Below are 18,971 nucleotides of genomic sequence, written 5' to 3'. Positions count from 1 at the left end.
TTCCTCTGAGCTTTTTCAGAACTGAAACACACAAACTTAGGCTGTTAAGAAGTCACCGGCTGCACAGATCACAGAGAAATGTATTTCATATACACAAAACCACATTGTAATTAACAGGATTTTGTGATATTTAATCAATGCCATCACATCCATCACATTTCTTAGGCTACTCGTGCATATATCAAAAACTCTAACAATCAGACCAACACATCATAAATCCGACGCATCACAGTAATGAGAAAATGCTATATGAGGGTTAGTTAATGATGACAGATGTCATTTTTATATTAATTATCCATTTAATAAGCAGTGCTTCATCAACATGCACCACACATACAAGTACAATTCAACCGTTTTCCGTGCCATCAAAGACTAATCCAGAAACCCACGCTTACATCCCTAAGAGATTGAGGGATTTCACTCATCCTACAACAAGTGCATATACAAGATGGCTGGCATTGACACAAGTGTGTAATAAATGTGGCACTGGAGCATGTCTTATTAAAGGAGTCTTATTTCTGCCAGATGCACTGAAATGTCGGTCCAGAAGATGGCGTCCGTACCTCTCTGTGGTTTAAAGTTCATATGAGACATAATGACATTTCAAATGAATGGACATGCATTAATCAATTTTTAGATGTTTAAAAATATATATAACAACAAACAATGCATGGTATAATAGGCTACTCTGGGTTAGAGAACAAGTCTAATGACAGTACATGTGACATGCTGTTAATCATCACAGAAAATATTTTTGCTTTGTGCTTTAATAGTGTTGGAGTTACTCCATTTGAACTAACCTTGCTTTTTCAGTAAAAAACATAATACATAAAATAGTTTCCTTTTAAATACATATAGCTGCACTCCCATATACACTATATGTACAAGTATTGGGACACACCTCTTAATTATTTGTGATTGTCATTGTTTGGGTCAAAATTATCGATTTTTCTTTTGATGCCAAAAATCATTAGGATATTAAGTAAAGATCATGTTCCAAGAAGATATTTTGTAAATTTCCAACTGTAAATATATAAAACATTTATTTTTGTGAGTGAATGCAGCACAATTGCCAACATAAATTGACAACTTTAAAGGCGATTTTCCCAATGTTTTTTTTTTTGTTTGTTTGTTTTTTTTGCACCCTCAGATTCCAGATCTTTAAATAGTTGTATATCTCGGCCAAATATTGTCCTATCCTAACAAACAATACATCAATTATCCAGCTTTCATATGATGTATATATTTCAATTTCATAAAATTGACCCATGTGACTGGTTTTGTGGTCCAGGCTCACATTTAATTCAATTGTTTCAATCAAAGGGGGGACCAACTCCATATTTTAATGTCTATGTATTTAGAATGCAATGTCATTACAGTCCCTGTTGGTGCAAAGGTCGGGTGTCCCAACACTTTTGTCCATATAGCGTATATTTATAGGAGGAACAATGAATTGAAGTTATTATCATTAAAGAGAGCGCATGAGAATTATAATAATGATGTGCGCGGATAAATCCATTATTATAAATACTGCAAAATTCCATAAAATTAAGAACTGTCCATTCAAAATTATGTCAAACTATGCTTTTATCAAGAATGTCAACATTGTTTCATTATGAATTATATTCCGTGATAACTGACAGCAGACAAATTTGTAGTCGATAGAGCTTAACTTGTTTTTTAAACTCAGAATATTACTTTAAACCTCAGTTATCAGCATATGAACAAAGTTCACGGTAGCACAGCGAGTCTTGTCAGAACAGATGTGGCACTGCAAAAAAACTTTAGTCCATATCCTGCTCTGTTGACAGAAGCCCTATATAAATGCACAGAAATGTCTGTGCTGAAGAGGAGCGTTCAGCAGTATGCTCTGCCCCAGTTGTCCAGTATTGTGGAGTTGATGCAGGACGGCTCGGTACCGTTCACATACAGAGCAGTGTGTTGGTCTGCTTGCTCTTGTAATGAAGTGGTGTACCATAAGTCTTCTGGCACGTCCAGCTCCAGAATCTGCTTGATGCGCAGTTTCTTCTCAATCGTCCTCCGCTTGAACTTAAACTCAATTATGGTTTTGGTGTAACGGTTTAATGCCGTGACCGCCGAGCCCATGCAGGTGCCGAACGAGCCCCATGCCAGACTGAGAAAAAGTGGAGAGAAGATCATATTTAATATTCTAATACTTTTATTTTATTTTACTACTGAAAAAAAAAAAGTAAAACATAACTGACACATACTGTATATGTACTGTTGATGCATACCAATAAATACAGTTATATACAGTCAAACCAACAAATATTCAGATACCAGATATAATTCTTTTATTTTTATTTTACTAGTGGGTGCAGGACACTATAGTTAATTTGTGACCCTGGATAACAAAAACCAGTTATAAGTCGCACGGGTTTGTGGCAATAGCCAACAATACATTGTATGCATCAAAAAATCATTAGGATATTAAGTAAAGATCATGTTCCATGAAGATATTTTGTAAATTTCCTACCGTAAATATATAAAACATTTATTTTTGTTAGTGAATGCAACAAAATCGCGAACATAAATGAACAACTTTAAAGGCAATTTTCTCAGTGTTTGACTTTTTTTGCACCCTCATATTCCAGATTTTAAATAGTTGTATCCAGCTTTTCCGTGATGCATAAATCTCAATTTTGACCCATATGGTTTTGTGGTCCAGGGTCACATTTATGTATGTGAGGATAGCAAAATAAAGTAAACTGTGACATTTACCCAAAAATTCTTCATACAGTGGACTACCAGTAAAATTTCTAAAAAATATATATGGGACCAAAAATCTGTTTTGTGCAAAAAAAAAAATACTTTTCATGTCTATAAGATGAACTATCCTGCTAGTGCATCTGGCTTGGCAATTATTAATGTACATCTGCTGGTAAATTTATTTGCAAAGTGTCATACATGAGACTCACAGATAGGACCAGCTGTAGTCCCATGTCTTAGGTCTCCAGTCTTCTGGACCCAGCTGAACAGCCAGCTGGAAAGCTGTGGTGAACATCATATGTGCAACCATCCCGAAAAGGCCTGAGACACAGAAAATTACAGCACATATGTTGTCATTTTTGGCTTTGTCCACAAGATGTCAGTATGAGTTTCAGTATAATGTCTATTCAAAGAATAAACTGTCCAGTTGCAAAACCAACTTAATAAGAAGTAGAAATGATTAATTATTGTATATTAATAGGCGTAGTAGCAAGTACTTGACCAGCTGTGATAGGGTTGTTTCCTCCGAGGAGGTCAGATAGGCAGTTTCTCCTCAAAACTGGATAAGAAGAAAACTAAAACAACGCAAATATTAAGAAATATGACATTAAAAAAGTGTGCACTGTCCAACAGCAGTTTCTCCTCAAAGAAAAAAAAAAAAAAAAACGGCTTTAATTTGGAAAAGTCACGTGAGAGGAGGCAAAGTCTCCTTCGCACTATGATTGGCTATTGCACTGTTTGTGCGGGTAAAAATTGCGCCTTTCAATTTAGTGCTCGTGAGAATCAGTCTGAAGAAATATATTAATGGAAAGACCAAATAAAAAGTAAGTAGCCTAAACAACTCACCCACTCAGATATCACCGCTTTGTCACGTCAAAAACGACCTGCAAGGGCTTTTTTTTTTTTTTTTTTAAAGAGCAATCAGTTTTGTATGGTGAAATTAAAAGTAGCCTAATTCACATCTCATGTCTGTGACCTGCAGTGTTTACCGAGTCTTGATGACTGATGATCCGAAAATAAGTTTAACTATTAAAAAGAACAGGTGAACATCAGGTAACAAATAAAGTATCCATTATGTAATAATTATGATAATAAGCACTTTCTTTATAATTCGTTTCATTACATATAACATAAATTGCATTGTTACTGTAAAAATACAAAATATAATTTTATTTTTTTAAATAGTGTGAGTAACATTTATTTAACCTTAAAGTGTCACATTAAGCGTAACATGAATATGAATTTACATTTACATTTATTTATTTATTTATAAACAGGACTTTGCCTTGGCTTTGCGCTGAAAACCACAAATCAGTCTTATTGAGATCAATGAGAATGTTAACGGATTGCTTTCTAAGACCACAGTTAAATCTGCGAGTGAGCTGGTCAAATTACCGTTCACCAAAGTTAAGTTAGAGTGCCTGCAACATTCATTACACCTGCGGTGATTACAGAGCCTGCAATGTCTGGTTTGAAAATTAGGTAGAAACACTTGATTACTTTTTTATTGTGACAGAAATGTTATATTAGGCTATTGAATATGAATTGAAACCAAGTAAACATTAAATGGAACATTTATTTATAACTAAAAAACCCAAATGCAAATATTTCAGAGGCCGACCACACCGCTGCAATGCACATGCATCATGTGATGAAGCTGCTATTGTGTTTTTTCAGTGTCGTTTCTTCTAATGGCAGGTGCTGATGTGCATCAAGTGTGTGGGTGAGCATTCCTACAACCAGGATTATAGTGAAAAAATATAGGGGGAGGGAGGATGGTCTCGGCTGGCCATGTCACGTACCAAAACCACTAACCCCCCACACCAATCCGATTACAGCACAAACTACCAAATCCCCACACTGTTGGGATAGACCAGAGAGGCAGCTTCCCGTCCAAAACAACCTCCCACCACTGCCACAAACACACATTCACTGCAAGACAACTTTTTCTTAATCACAATTTTTTCTTGTTTTCAGTAAAATATTGAAATACTTTTCACACAAAAAAAGCGTAATATAGCCTATTAAAACTTTTCAGAGATTATGTATGCTTAAATTAAGATTTCTTTTCTTTATATGCATTTTCTGTTGTTGTTTTGAGCGTAAACCTCATTAAATTTTGTTACAACGATGCAAAGCAATATATATATATATATACACAATATATATACAGCAATATATAGCCATTAAAGCGTCATGAAGCGGTTGGATTTGTGCTGTATAATCTCATCTCTGTTTCACAGCTGGGGATGACTGGCAGGAGTTGAGCTTGCAGGATTTTCTGGCAAATGAGCATTCAACAGGGACTAGTGTTCCTCTGTCTGCCAAAAATGTGAAAGCAAGAAAGAAAAGTCTGTTAAAATAGGGCCCGATGTACTGTGTTAATACTTTTCTGTTGTTAAGTGAACTTTTATGTTGATTTTTCACAGATGTTTCCCCGTATTTTGAATTATGCATCGCCTTGTGCTGTGTTTTAGGTCACTGGAGATATCCGTAAACATAATGGAAAATCTTTGCAGAGAATTTCCACTGCTTTTTTCGTTTTTCTACAGATTTTTTTTTTCTTACAGTGCATGTCAAATAGATAAGACCTTTAAGATTTGAATATTCTGGATGTCTTCTGCCACACAGACACAGGTCAAACTATCAAAGAAGATTGTTAAACCAACTGGCCTGATTTATTTTTGTTCTCTGTTATTTTATTCCAATTAGTTTTTCAACCCCATTCCCTTAAAAAATAAAAAATATATGTGACCCTGGACCACAAAACCAGTCACATGGGTTACAATTTTGAAATTGAGATTTATACATCATATGAAAGCTGAATAAATAAGCTTTCCATTTTGGTATGTTATGTTATTATAGGACAATATTTGGCTGAGATACAACTTTTAGAACATCTGGAATCTGAGGGTGCAAAAAAATCAAAACATTGAGAAAATCTCCTTTAAGGCCCGTTCACACCAAGGACGATAACTATAAAGATAACGATAAAGATATAATTCTAAAAATCGTTCTCCATATTAAAGAATAACAGAGTTCACACCACAACTATAACGATAAAGATATGAGGAACGATATCATTGGGATTACTTTCAGAACGATTTTTTTCCAGCTGTCGAACGATAAAACACTGACAGCCAATCAGAATCCATTCTAATTTAAAGGTCTCGCGCATTTAAAATGGATCTGGATCATCCGGGCGCGTACGTGCTTAGAATAAAAAGACCGTTATCGGTCGTTGGTGTGGACGCATATATAGTTATCTTTATCGTTATCTTTATAGTTATCGTGCTTGGTGTGAACGGGCCTTTAAAGTTGTCCATTTATGTTAGCGATTGTGCTGCATTCACTCACAAAAATAAATGTTTTATATATTTACGGTAGGAAATTTACAAAATATCTTCATGGAACATGATCTTTACTTAATATCCAAATGATTTTGGCATAAAAGAAAATCAATCATTTTGACCCATGCGTGCGACATGTGACTGGTTTAGTGATCCAGGGACACATATGTCCTTAATGTTAAAATAGTCAGTTCACATGATCAAAGACACCTTAATAGAAGACACACCACTAACAGGGAAAGTTGTCACCCACATTCTTTGATTTTTACCTCGAAAAACAGGATATTATTGCTCTTTGCAACTCGTTTGATGTACAATGCAGGTGTATTTCAGCAGTGGCGTGTAACGCAGTCACTCCTAGCCACTTTGGCAGGTTGAGTTTTATGTATAATATATACATTTTCTATTGTAGTCTTTTAAAAAAAGCATCTAAAATAATAAACTAAGTGCAATGTAATGTCAAAAATATAGTTTTTTTCGGTATAAATCACTACTGAAATATCTGAAATGCTTCCAATACTTATTTTCCGCAGAATATGTACACAATACCAGCTGCTTGCTCTCTCATCTCTCAGACAGCGAGTTACACTCAAACCCTCCTCTCTTCACTCACTCGCTTCATTTGCTCCAGATGAGTATTGTTTCTGTTGCAGGGCTTGAATTTCAGCATGGGATTGCATGTGTAGCAACTCATTATGTAACTGCACATAATGTAAAAACTGCACATAATGTAATAAGTATTACATTTTTATTTCAATAAAATGTTCATAATGTAATAATGTTCTCAAAACGTTAGAAAATCTTGAGCTCATAATGTAATAAAACATTTTACATTATGAGAAATGTATTACATTATAAACTCACCCGAAAACATTTTCATAATTGCAATAGCTTTTTAAAACATAAAAAATATTAGTATTCCCTTACAGTACATTTAAAAAAATCTAAATACAGTCTTAAACTACCTGCAACAGATTTAAATAAAATAAAATAAACATAAAGCAGTGGTATTCCTTTACAGTACATTTAAAAAATCTAAATCCAATCTTAACCTGCCAACAAAATCCACCAGACTAGTACTATTATTATGATTATTACTACTACTACTACTGCTACTGCTACTTCTTGTATACATATGATATACATACTGTTAAACAGTTTGGGGGAAAGTTACTTTTAAAGGTAATGCATTACAATATTGTGTTACTCCCCAAAAAAGTAACTAATTGCATTACTTAGTTTTTATGAAAAGTAATGCGTTACATTACTTTTGTGTTACTTTTTCTCACCTGGGCTGGGCTTACTTGTTTGTTTTTTAATAACATCAAAAAAAGTTAGATTTTTGGCAAATTTTAAGGCCCTTTCACACCAAAAGTGAAACGAATAAGCCTCAGGCAGAAGGAAATGCATATTTACGCCTGTGCAGTAGGGTGCAGCTCAAACAAACCTTTCGGCTGTTCTGCTATTCTGGAGTCGACATAAAATCAAAATTTACCCTATTTACTTTGTTAGTGCATATTACTAGTCTTGTGGTGAACAATTAATCCGTGCAAGTTAAAGGGATCCACTGGAGGTAAGCTTATTGAGAACCCAAGTGCAGTTTATTACAAACAAGATCAAACAAGATGGGGCGGTTTGTAGGTTGTCTACAAACCGGAAGATTGGTGGTTCAGTCCCCGATTCCACCTGACCAAGTGTCGAGGTGAGCAAGACACCTAACTCCAGCTGCTCCCGACGAGCTGGATGGTGCCTTGCATGGCTGACACCGCCGTCGGTGTATGAATAAATGAACCAGGACACTCTTGTAAAAGAGATTTTTAATCTCAAGGAGTTGTTTATCCTGGTTAAATAAAGGTTTGAATGAATGAATGAATGGGTGAATGTGAGGCAATATGTAAAGCACTTTGGTGGCCATGGGTCTGTTGAAAGCGCTATATAAATGCAGTCCATTTACCATTTACCAAGATCAAACATGAAACAAAAACATGGTGAGGCATGAAGACATGAACATAGACTTACAAACAGTGGTCTACAGGATGGCAACATGACAAACATAAGGGCTTAAATACAAAGACTAATTACAAGACAAGGGACACTTGTGAACAATGATCAGACAATTAACCAATGACAAGACAAATGGCAGGATCACATGACAAACAGGGAATCACATAACAAGACACAGAAACATGACAATGACAAAACCAAAACGTGACAGATCCCCCCCTCGTAGGGCAGCTTCCGACGCCAAACAAAACCAAACATGAGTCGAGGAGGGTGGTGGAGCGGAGGAGGTCTTGGGGGAGTGATGGTGGGCCAGGCCTGTGCAGGGGGACAGGACATGGGACATGGTCTGGCATGGACAGGCCTGGGTCATGGCATGGCGTGGGTGGACCTGGGCCGTGGCATGGCATGGGCGGACCTGGGCCGTGGAGCGTGGGTGGACCTGGGCCGTGGAGCATGGGTGGACCTGGAGTGTGGGTGGACCTGGGTCGTGGCATGGCGTGGGTGGACCTGGGCCGTGGCATGGCATGGGCGGACCTGGGCCGTGGAGCGTGGGTGGACCTGGAGTGTGGGTGGACCTGGGTCGTGGCATGGCGTGGGCAGACCTGGCAGGCTATGAAGCCTCCAGGGTGGCATCAGCAGGTCAGGGGGCCAGGGCGGACCTGACAGTTCAGGTGGCCAGGGCGGATCCGACACTATCAAGGGACCCACTGGTGTGGTGGCGGCCATCCTGACCGAGAGCTCACGGGTTGTAGCCGATGTGTGTGCTGCCCACACACACAAAATTGCTGTGTCCACTACAATCAGCGCTGCATCTTCCAGAGCTGACTCAGGCGTGGCGCCCATCCTGTCTGAAGACACAGGCACTCAGGCATGACGTGAACACTGTCTGGCTGGGCAGGCATGACATGAACAGTCTCAGGCTCGGCAGGCATTACGTGAAGAGACTCAGACTTGGCAGGCATGACGTAAAGAGACTCAGACTTGGCAGGCATGACGTGAAGAGACTCAGACTTGGCAGGCATGACGTGAAGAAAGTCCGACTTGGCAGGCATGATGTGAAGAGACTCAGACTTGGCAGGCATAACGTGAAGAGACTCAGACTTGGCAGGCATGACGTGAAGAGACTCAGACTTGGCAGGCATGATGTGAAGAGACTCAGACTTGGCAGGCATGATGTGAAGAGACTCAGACTTGGCAGGCATGACGTGAAGAGACTCAGACTTGGCAGGCATAACGTGAAGAGACTCAGACTTGGCAGGCATGACCTGAAGAGGCTCAGGCTTGGCAGGCGTGACGTGAAGAGACTCAGACTTGGAGGGTACTGTGGTTTTGCGGGGCTCCTCGTCCACAAAAAACACTGTAAAAGTTGAGCCACTCACCAACAAGGCATAGTCAATGTATTGGGCCAGGCAATCGAGACCGCACTGGTTCGTTCAGCCCAAAATTAAAAATGTCCTTTAGAGCCACGTCATTAAAATCTACCAAATCGCAAAGTTCACAGAAGTCCTCAACATAGTCCTCCAGGGGATGATTCCCCTGGCGTAGATTTACAATTTAGGAGGGCAACTGCTGGGTTCATTGTTGACGGTCAAGTATTCTGTAAGCCGGGATCCAATGGAGGCAAGCTTATTGAGAGCCCAAGTGCAGTTTATTACAAACAAGATCAAACATGAAACAAAAACATGGCGTGGCATGAAAAACTCAAAATGAAGAAATGAACATGAACATGAACTTACAAACAGTGGTCTACAGGGAATCACATGACAAGACACAGAAACATGACAATGACAAAACCAAAATGTGACAGTAGTGTACTGTAATGGAATACATTTTTCATGTTTTAAAAGCTATTACAATTGTAAAAATATGACATGTTTTTGGTGAGTTTATAATGTAATAAATTTCTCATAACGTAAAAATTGTTATTACATTATGAGTTTTGTTACAATGATAATGTAATACTTATTACATGAGTTGCTACAGCGTGTATTGCGCATCATTCCCGCAGATTTTGTGCTCACACCCAAAGTGCGGCACATAAAGTCACCTCTTAGTACTAAATGTAGTTATTTTTCGCTGCTTATTGCGCTTAAACAGTCAAATACACAAAACATAATGACAAAATGCCGGTCTTGGTGAGTAATCACGTAAACACAGTCAGTTATGTTTTAAGTGAACGTAAACAGTTGAGAAAGAATATACCTGCTGCCAAATTATGAGATAATATTAAAAATATCTATATTGCAGTTATTCCCCATGGTATCATTGTCAAAATGGTGGCCAGTGAAAATGCTGAGTCACTAGTAACTTTGGAAACCCACGAGCCACAGTCGCAGGTGAGTAAAAAAGTTAATGTCAAGCCCTGATTGTGACACTATGATGTCATATCCATGAAAATATTAACATTACCACCAACATTTACAGACCAGTGCTTATTCAGTATTCAGCAATTTGGCTAATTCTGATGCACAACAGTGTGAACTACATCAACAAACAGAGCAAATCCTAACATTCTGGTCTTTGCAAAGAAACTACTGTCTTAGCACACTTCTGGTGAATGTCAGTCAGCGCGAACACCAAACGCATTGAGTTTCCGTCACCAAACGCAATCTTTTTTACAGTTTATTGCACTCATCATCAAGTACGTCCCACTCTTCAATTTCTCATGTTTCTTTATCACTCTTACGTGTATATAGCTTTAAGTAGTACTGTGCTACGCGGATATATTTACATACAGAGAAATAAACGATATAGTAAAATCTCTAATGATAGACGTTATACCGTGGTCACGATATACAGTACCGTCATACCAGCCCTATAGCAGATATATACATTTAAAACTAATAGTAGGCTATCTTAAACTAAATGCAATTAACTATTTATTTAAAAAAAAAAAAAAAGATAAGCCCTTAAATATGTACTGCCCCAACTGTTCTTATGTGTTTTATTTATTTTTACCTGAGAGAGCGGTGCACAGAGCTGCAAAGGCATTGAGCTTGAGTCTGTTCATCATGTTAAAGCATGGACACATCTCTATGACCATCATAGCTCCACCGGTGAACAGCAGACCAATGTACAGACACTCAGCCACAATACACAGCCAGAGCACTTCTGAGAGAGAGAGAGAGAGAGAGAGAGAGAGAGAGAGAGAGGGGATAAGAGAGACATTGTTGTCCTTTTGCTTTTAAATTTGCATTTACATTTATACATTATTCCATACATACATTAAGAACATGCTCCTCTTTTCTACTATTGACTGAAATGTAAAATGTAGCTATTTCCGTCTATTACACAGATAAACTGATGTACCTTTAGGCTACTTTATCCTCAGTCACTGAACACTGTAACTCATTCCAAGTAATATTTGACCTCTCACGAGTATCAAAGCTTACATGAAAAGAAAATCTGATGACCTTGTCTAGAGAAGTGTTTTGGTGGTGTTAGTTTTTGAATTTAATGAACTAGTAGATGTAACGGAATTTGTTTTAGGTAATTTGTGTTTATTGTTCATATAAATAACATGTAACACTTGTTACTTACCCACCTCTTTCATGATCTGGTGCAATCTCTAAAAAGCTCCTACAGGTAAATCCTATAAAGAGACAATTCTGGTAAACATTGGCTTCTGGCTCCAAATGTGCATCAAACAAATGGATTCACATTCTTAAAGAAGGAACAAGTTTTACAGAATTTATTATAGGTTAGTGTTATAAATAATAAATGCTATTGTTCATTGTTAATTCATGCTTGTTCGTTATTCGTAAACTAATGTTCCTTTTCATAGGTTCATTTGATGCTACCAGAAGTGATGATTGTTCGAAGCCTGTTTAAATACTCTATGGGAGTGTGCGATTGATTTGGTGTTTGTGCTACTAAACATTTGGTTTGTATGATTGGTTGCTCATGGCTGATACTGCTTGTCAGCTCTGATGTGTGGCATTACAGATGATAGCAGTTCGATAGCAGTCATGTATTTTTTAAAGATGGCTCACTCACAAGACTACTATGTCGTGGTTAGGCAATGCGGTCCGCCCCACTCCCAGAAACTGGCCTAGTCCAAAGGCACACCAGCACCCATGTAGGTGCATTAAACTAAGGTCGGTAATCAAGTTAAACCAATTTTATACTCTTCATTTCTCATGCAGTGGTTGGAGACGCTTCAGACTCTCTCACTATGACACATTTTCAGGTGACCATGTCGCCTATGGTTAGCTCCATCACAACCTGCGTCTTTGACGAAAGCAGACCGTGTGATGCCCCATATGACAATGTACTCCTGTTTTCTCCATGCTACAAGACTTTTGGAGTTTATGCTTTGCAGAGAGACTGATGCCTCTCTCCCCATCTAGCAAGGTGGAGACTTTTGCCAAATGGGATGATTCTTTGAACCATAAAACTGGGGCACATCATCCAATTCCATCGTGGTCCGCATTTTTTCAATGGACTGCTCCCTATAGCTGCTGGTTGGGAGGCTCTCATTTTGGGGCAGGAAGTTCTTCCCCTTTGGAGAGAGGAGCCGTAGAAGAAGTGTCTCCTTCTCAAAGGGAGTCTGGCTTTTATAGCCGATACCGGGCCAGATTTACTAACAGCTTGCTCCAGCGCAGTAGTTAAAAAAATACCGTCAGGATTTACTAAAGACATGCAGTGAAAAAGGTGAAAAGGCGTGGACACCTTACTGCATATGCATTTGTGCTCCTCAAAATTTATGGGAGGAGAGTATTTCATGAGTTCACACTTACATGTAATTAAGTGGAGTAAAGGTTATGCATAAGTTAGGGCTCCGAGCTCTGAATTTTTGCCCGAACCCAGAGTACTCCCCCCCGGTTGTTGAAAGAGTAGTTAGGACTAGAAGTGAGGAGATGGGGTGGTGGAGGGATGCTGTTAAACTGTTGACGAACGGAGGTAAGTCTGCTGTAAATATACCTCTTATTTTGGTAATTGGTTGATTAACTGAGTGTGCTGAGTTAATTTAGGTTAATTATCTGAACGTGCTCCTCCCGAACTTTGTTAATAAAACATAATTTAAATGAATCATGGAAGGTGATTTACTAAAGTTGGCGCTTGTCAGTTTACTGGTATTTGTGCCATTATTTAACGCCCCCAAAAAGCAAGTCTTAAACCAGAGGCTAATTTGAGCTGCTCTTGTTGGTCATTATGAAAATGATCCGGCTGCGTTGGTGTTCTTTCATTTGCGCGTCTTCCGTAGATCACACGCAGAACTTCCATTTGCGCTTTGTTCGAATTTCGCTCTCATGCTAATTTGCCCTGTTTAGTAAATCTGGTCCACTTTCTGATGTTGAAAAAGTATATGGGAGACTACACCCATCTTGAATTTGCATTGATGGAACTACGCTCTTCAGAATTGCTGTTTCAGGATGCTGATGCTGATGCTGAAGCGTGGTGAAAATTCAGAAGGGAGGCGGGTTTGTCATGATAGATCTGAAGGAGGTTTACATCCCTATTCAGGTCGTTCAGAGACACAGGAAGTTTCTCAGGTTATCTTTTTGGGGGACAACTTTTTAAATCCTTTTACCAAGTGCTTCCTTTTAGCCTAACCTTATAGCACCTTGCACAATTATGAAGTTCATGAATGTTGCTCTGGCACCAATGTGGTCTACTAAGGCCGGCCAACCTACACAGTCTGAAAGGGCAAGCACCACTCCTGGCACATAGCTCATAATGCAGCATCAAGCAAACCTATTGAAAGGAACATCTCGGTTCCCTGAACAGAGAATGAGATGCTGTGTAGCTTGCCATGCTAGTTCTTACTGCTTTCTTCCTTCATTTAGTTCATTAGTAAAGACCGCAAGACCTCAGATGGTTGTGTCAGATAAGACATCAGAAATGTGCAGTGTTGGAGGGCCTCCAGGACCAGGGTGGGGAACCAGTGCTTTAATTTATACTTAGAAATGGTGATATTAGTACGGTGTAGAATTTAACATAATCCAAGAATAATAACAGTCCTGTAAAAGCATTATCCATTGTTGTTTTTTTTATTAAACCTTATTGTGATGTGTTTCCAGACATGTAAATAGCCTATATAAATTAACATAAACCAAGATCAATTCACATTGTGAAGGGGTGTTATTCATTGTTACTTCACGTTAACTATTGCATTAACAAATGTTAAAAATGTAAGCTATTAATGTTAAGAGATGATTCGATTAACTAATGCTGTTTACTAAGAAATGCATAGTAAATCCACAATTTAAAGGGGTCATATAATGCCATTTTTGTACAAGCTAATATGATTCTTTAGGGTCTAAATTAAAAGTTTGTAATATACTTTAATTAAAAATTCTCATTAGTATTGTAAGAAAACACTCATTTTACCTGGTCAAAAACAGCTCTGTTTTCAGCAGGCCGTTTAAGTGCATGTGTCTTTAAATGATAATGAGCTTTGCTCACCCCGCCCCTCTGTTCTGTGCGTACACCGTTTGTAACACAATAACACAATAACCATAAGGCGTTGTTCATTATAAACGTGGGATTATGAATTATATTGAGAACGTCATTCATAGAAAACATGCCGTAATGTACCCTGAGTGTAAACAGCCGCATTCATCGTGAAGCGTGCAGCAAGCGATTTGCAAAGAGTAATATAAAGGTTAATAAAACGTTACACTCACTTCAGTTCTTCTGGAGGTGCAGCACGAACACAAATAGTTGGTACTGATCCTTTTTTCAGGAGCAGCTTCTTAGCAAAACCAGTTTTATACTGATCCTCGTTTGTAAAGCAGTCTGGTGAAATGATTCGTGCAAACATGACAGCATGGATGTTGATCGTGGGGAATCCCGAGGGAATCCCCACGTCAATGCTTTGGGAATATTCCATCAAAACATCAAAATGACTGCTGTGTTCCTTATTACACCCAAGAACAGAACGCCACAATCGCTTAGACGACGCCATTCTTCTCCAGCATATCAATGCACTATAATGACAGACAGCTCGCTCACGAGCGAGGGCGGGTCTGTGTTGAAACGCTGCTGTCAATCACAATAGTGGGAGGGGCGTCGATTTTGTGACGTCACAAAATCGAACGGCTTGATTTCAGAGAGGGTCAAACATATAAGGAGATTAAAAAAAAACCACTGGATGGATTTTTATCATTTTATGATGGTTGTGTACAGGCACTGCCAACACACATTTCAGTACAATCAACTTGTAAAAGTGCATGTACCATTATATGACCCCTTTAACATTAACAAAGATTAATGCTGTATGCAGGATTTTTATGATTGCTAATTTTAACCAGTGCATGAACTATTTTTTACAAATACAACCTTATTGTAAAGTGTTACCACATCCATTTCTCCAGAGTCCAGAGCCACATCTGGAGAATGAACTTCTGCACTGCACTTTTAATGAAAACACCAGTGGTTTTTTGTAGGCAGTCCAGCCATGAGAAAGAGGCAGTAATGCCTCTTACCTTGTAAGTCCATGGTTTGTTCACAGGAGTACCAGATGCCTGCGTGGAACTTCCTCATGAGGAACTTCTCCTCTCCGGTCTCATAGATGTACTGCACCAGCCGTGTGTCGTTGATATCGGAGCTGTTAAAGCGGATGCAGTACGTCTGCTTGACTTTCACCGACCCCACGCAGAAAGGCTTGACCACCTTTCTGGTCCCCTCACACCAGTAGCTGGTGGTGACGGCGGAGATCGCCATGGCCAACGCCACGTAGTTGAGCGTGAGAGCCAGAGATGCTCTCTGAGCACGCTGTATACCCATCGTGCTCCAGGAGGCACAAGGAGATGAGTGATCCTGGCTTCGAGGTCCTTGCTTCAGACATTCAAACTTTTGTTTTGCAGATGCTTGCTAATGCGTCCCATCTGTGCTTTCTTCTCCTTGGTAGACCAACTGGACGGACGCAGAGCTTTCACAAATGACAGCTGCTCTACTTCATGTCTTGCTCTAATGCTATCAGTCTCTTATGTTTCGCTCTAACTTACCCTTCCCCACCCCACCCACGGTTCCCTTCCCCCCATCCTTTTCACTGTTATCATTTCAAAGGGGAAATTGTTCTTCCATCTAAACCCGTAGCTTATTTTTGTGAGCATAGCAATAAAACAGATTATCAATCAGATTATTCTTCAATCTGATGCAGGGCTATCTGCCAAATCTCAGTGGGAACTTCCTCAATTTTCTAGACTGCCTCAGTGAACATGTCAATGAAGTGCAACAGTTTCTTCAACAATGGTTTACAGTAAAGAAGATAAAGATAAATCTGTAACATCTTTGATGCTGCGAAGAAGCTCTTACATCTGTTTGCACATGCAAAAATTATTGCTACACACACACACACACACACACACACACAGCAAATCCTGTCTGATTTGACAGCTGGATGATTAATGTGGGATATTTCATACAAATGTAGGGAAATGTCTATGGGAAATATGTTTAAGGGCTGACAGATGTCAGCACAAACAGACACTGGACTAAGCCCACAAGGGCTTATGCTGTAAATTATTATTTAACATTTACATGAATTCACAAATTATCTTGGAGAAAATAAAGAGAGGGGTTTTATTTAGAAAAATGTCCACACTGTTCTTTTAAAAAACGTTCACAATGTAAGCGAACGATTTCTGGGGGTGTCAAACAACAAAAACGACAAAAAAGCACCATGAAAGTACCATAAACGTAGTCCATTTCACTATGCACTAGTATTTGGAAGTCATATGATAGAAACGGAAGTATTGTGTTCTACGCAAGTCAAATGTCAAATGGGTTTTTGCATGACATGAGGTTTTTTTTTATTTATTTTTTTAAGTAAACTAATCTCTGTAAGGCATATCACAATGGTATTATAATACAGTAGGTTATAATAATTGTCCATGTGATTTTTTCCCAAAGTAATTTCATGAACAGGTGAAAAGAGATTTACAAGGATGGATCCTAGTAGAGGATAAAGGAGGGAAATGTAGGGAAAAGGAGGAAATTGCTTTTTTTTCCCAATACCAAGACTGGTTTAAGGCTCATGATATCAAAGAACAGTGGAGGATGTTTATGTAATATGGAATCCTGAGGTTTATCTGCTTCCGGATATTTCATGCTTTGTCACAGAGATATTAATTTTAGAGAATGCAATATTTTATTGCTTGTACCTAGGCAAATGGCAAATGTTTTGTTTTAAATTTAAATGTTTTATTTTGTATTAGTCCACCTAGAAAAATGTCTCATTTGGAACCAAAAAAGCAGATATTTTGAAGAATACTGGTAACCAATCAAGTCGCCGTTTGGTCCACTGACATCCAAAAACAAACTAACTGACAAAAAAAAAATGTTGGGTGTAATATCTATTTAAACTTACCAAATCAGGTTGCTGGACAAGATACATATTAGCCTCTAATCCTTGAAAACCATAAACAAAACTATACAAAAAGTATGTCTTAGACTAAATTAAATACGGGTTAGGTTGCAGCAAGGATTGTACTGACCAGAGTGCATGTTGTGAGGTGATCTATTGACCTTCAAGAGTGTGAAACCACCAAAAATAGAGAATGATCCCATTAAAGAAAAAGATATTTAGAAACCAAACCTCTACATTATCCTATTCAGCATATGGCCATATTAATAATATGCATATTAATATAATTCAATGCTGATTCAATTTATTTTTTTTATTTTTTTTATTGTTCAGGCCTTTGAAAAATATGTTTCACTGAAATAAGTATTTAAAAAAGCTAGCTATGAACGCTAGTATCTGATATTGACCGATGAAATATGGCAGAAATATTCAGTATTTTCTGTAGGGGTGAAATTATGTAACAAATAATCCATATGATTACCATTAGATTTCTGATGCTCAACAAAATAAACACAGATTACAATAATATTCAACCTATAGTGCATTCATATTGTCTTCCATTGTCCTAGAAACTACAAACTCTAATGCAATATAGATTTAGGATAATAATGATTAAAAAAAAATAAAAAGAAATCAGGAATAATAACACACAGGTGATTTGTCTACAAACCTCATTTTAAAAGGAGTTTCAGATGCTTTGAGGATTATCTGCACTGACAATTGATGAGGACCATGTCCTTATAGGACATACATGTCCTACATATACAAACTACATCCAATGCCCTATATAATAGCAATTGCTCAAACATTGCTCTCTCCTTGTTAGACACAGTACATATTGAGTTGCATTTTTGCAAGGATTTTAATTTTGACTTGAAAACGATGTGTTGATGAAATATGCAAAACAACCTAAAATAATTATCAAAGTGATCAAAAACGTATAACGTAGAACACCAAGAAAAATTAATCAAACTGTCGCTGAGTCAAACACCACAGCAGGTTTGATAGTTTAATTTTTTAAAAGTCTAAACCAGTTTTGTGATGAGTCAGTTTTACTTATACTGTATGTTGCATTTTTCATACATTCATTTCAGAATTAAAGGGTTAGTTCACCCAAAAATGAAAATTCTGTCAGTAATTACTCACCCTCATGTTGTTCCAACCATGTAAGACCTTCGTTCATCTTCGGATCACAAATTAAGATATTTTTGATGAAATCTGACAGCTTTCTCACTCCTCCATAGGCTTTCAGAGGGACCCAAACCGGCCCAGAATAGTTATTAAAAACATCGTTAAAATAGTCCAAGTGACTACAGTGGCTCTACATTAAGTTTATCATGCGACAACGATACTTTTTGTGCGGAAAAACAACAAAAATAACGACTTTATCCAACTATTAGTGTTCTTCAATGTGGGCCTCTGACGAGAGTTCACGGGAGCGCCAGGACGCATGCGCGAGAACTGAGATTACGGCGTTCTTATTCTACTCCTACTTGTTACTGGCTGCTCACTCCTTGGGAGTATTATTACCGCCATCTACTGTACAAGATGACGTCCCGACATCATGTTCATCG

The 18,971-nt window shown here is 38.2% G+C and overlaps 1 protein-coding gene across 1 annotated transcript; it reads right to left on the bottom strand.

Annotated features, from left to right (window-relative positions):
* Window positions 1–146: 146 nt before the first annotated feature.
* On the bottom strand, window positions 147–16,003 carry gsg1l2a (gsg1-like 2a). Its single transcript, XM_084090168.1, has 5 exons — window positions 15,515–16,003; window positions 11,629–11,676; window positions 11,043–11,195; window positions 2,940–3,051; window positions 147–2,134 (listed from the first exon to the last, which is right to left on the bottom strand). Exons 1-5 carry the CDS (start codon window positions 15,813–15,815, stop codon window positions 1,858–1,860), a joined length of 891 nt encoding a protein of 296 aa, XP_083946294.1. The 5' UTR covers window positions 15,816–16,003; the 3' UTR covers window positions 147–1,857.
* Between the last annotated feature and the right edge of the window lie 2,968 nt (window positions 16,004–18,971).

The sequence above is a fragment of the Abramis brama genome, assembly GCF_963993115.1.
Source record: "Abramis brama genome assembly, chromosome: 1".
NCBI lineage: Eukaryota > Metazoa > Chordata > Actinopteri > Cypriniformes > Leuciscidae > Abramis > Abramis brama.
This window is presented reverse-complemented; position numbering and strand designations above follow the sequence as displayed.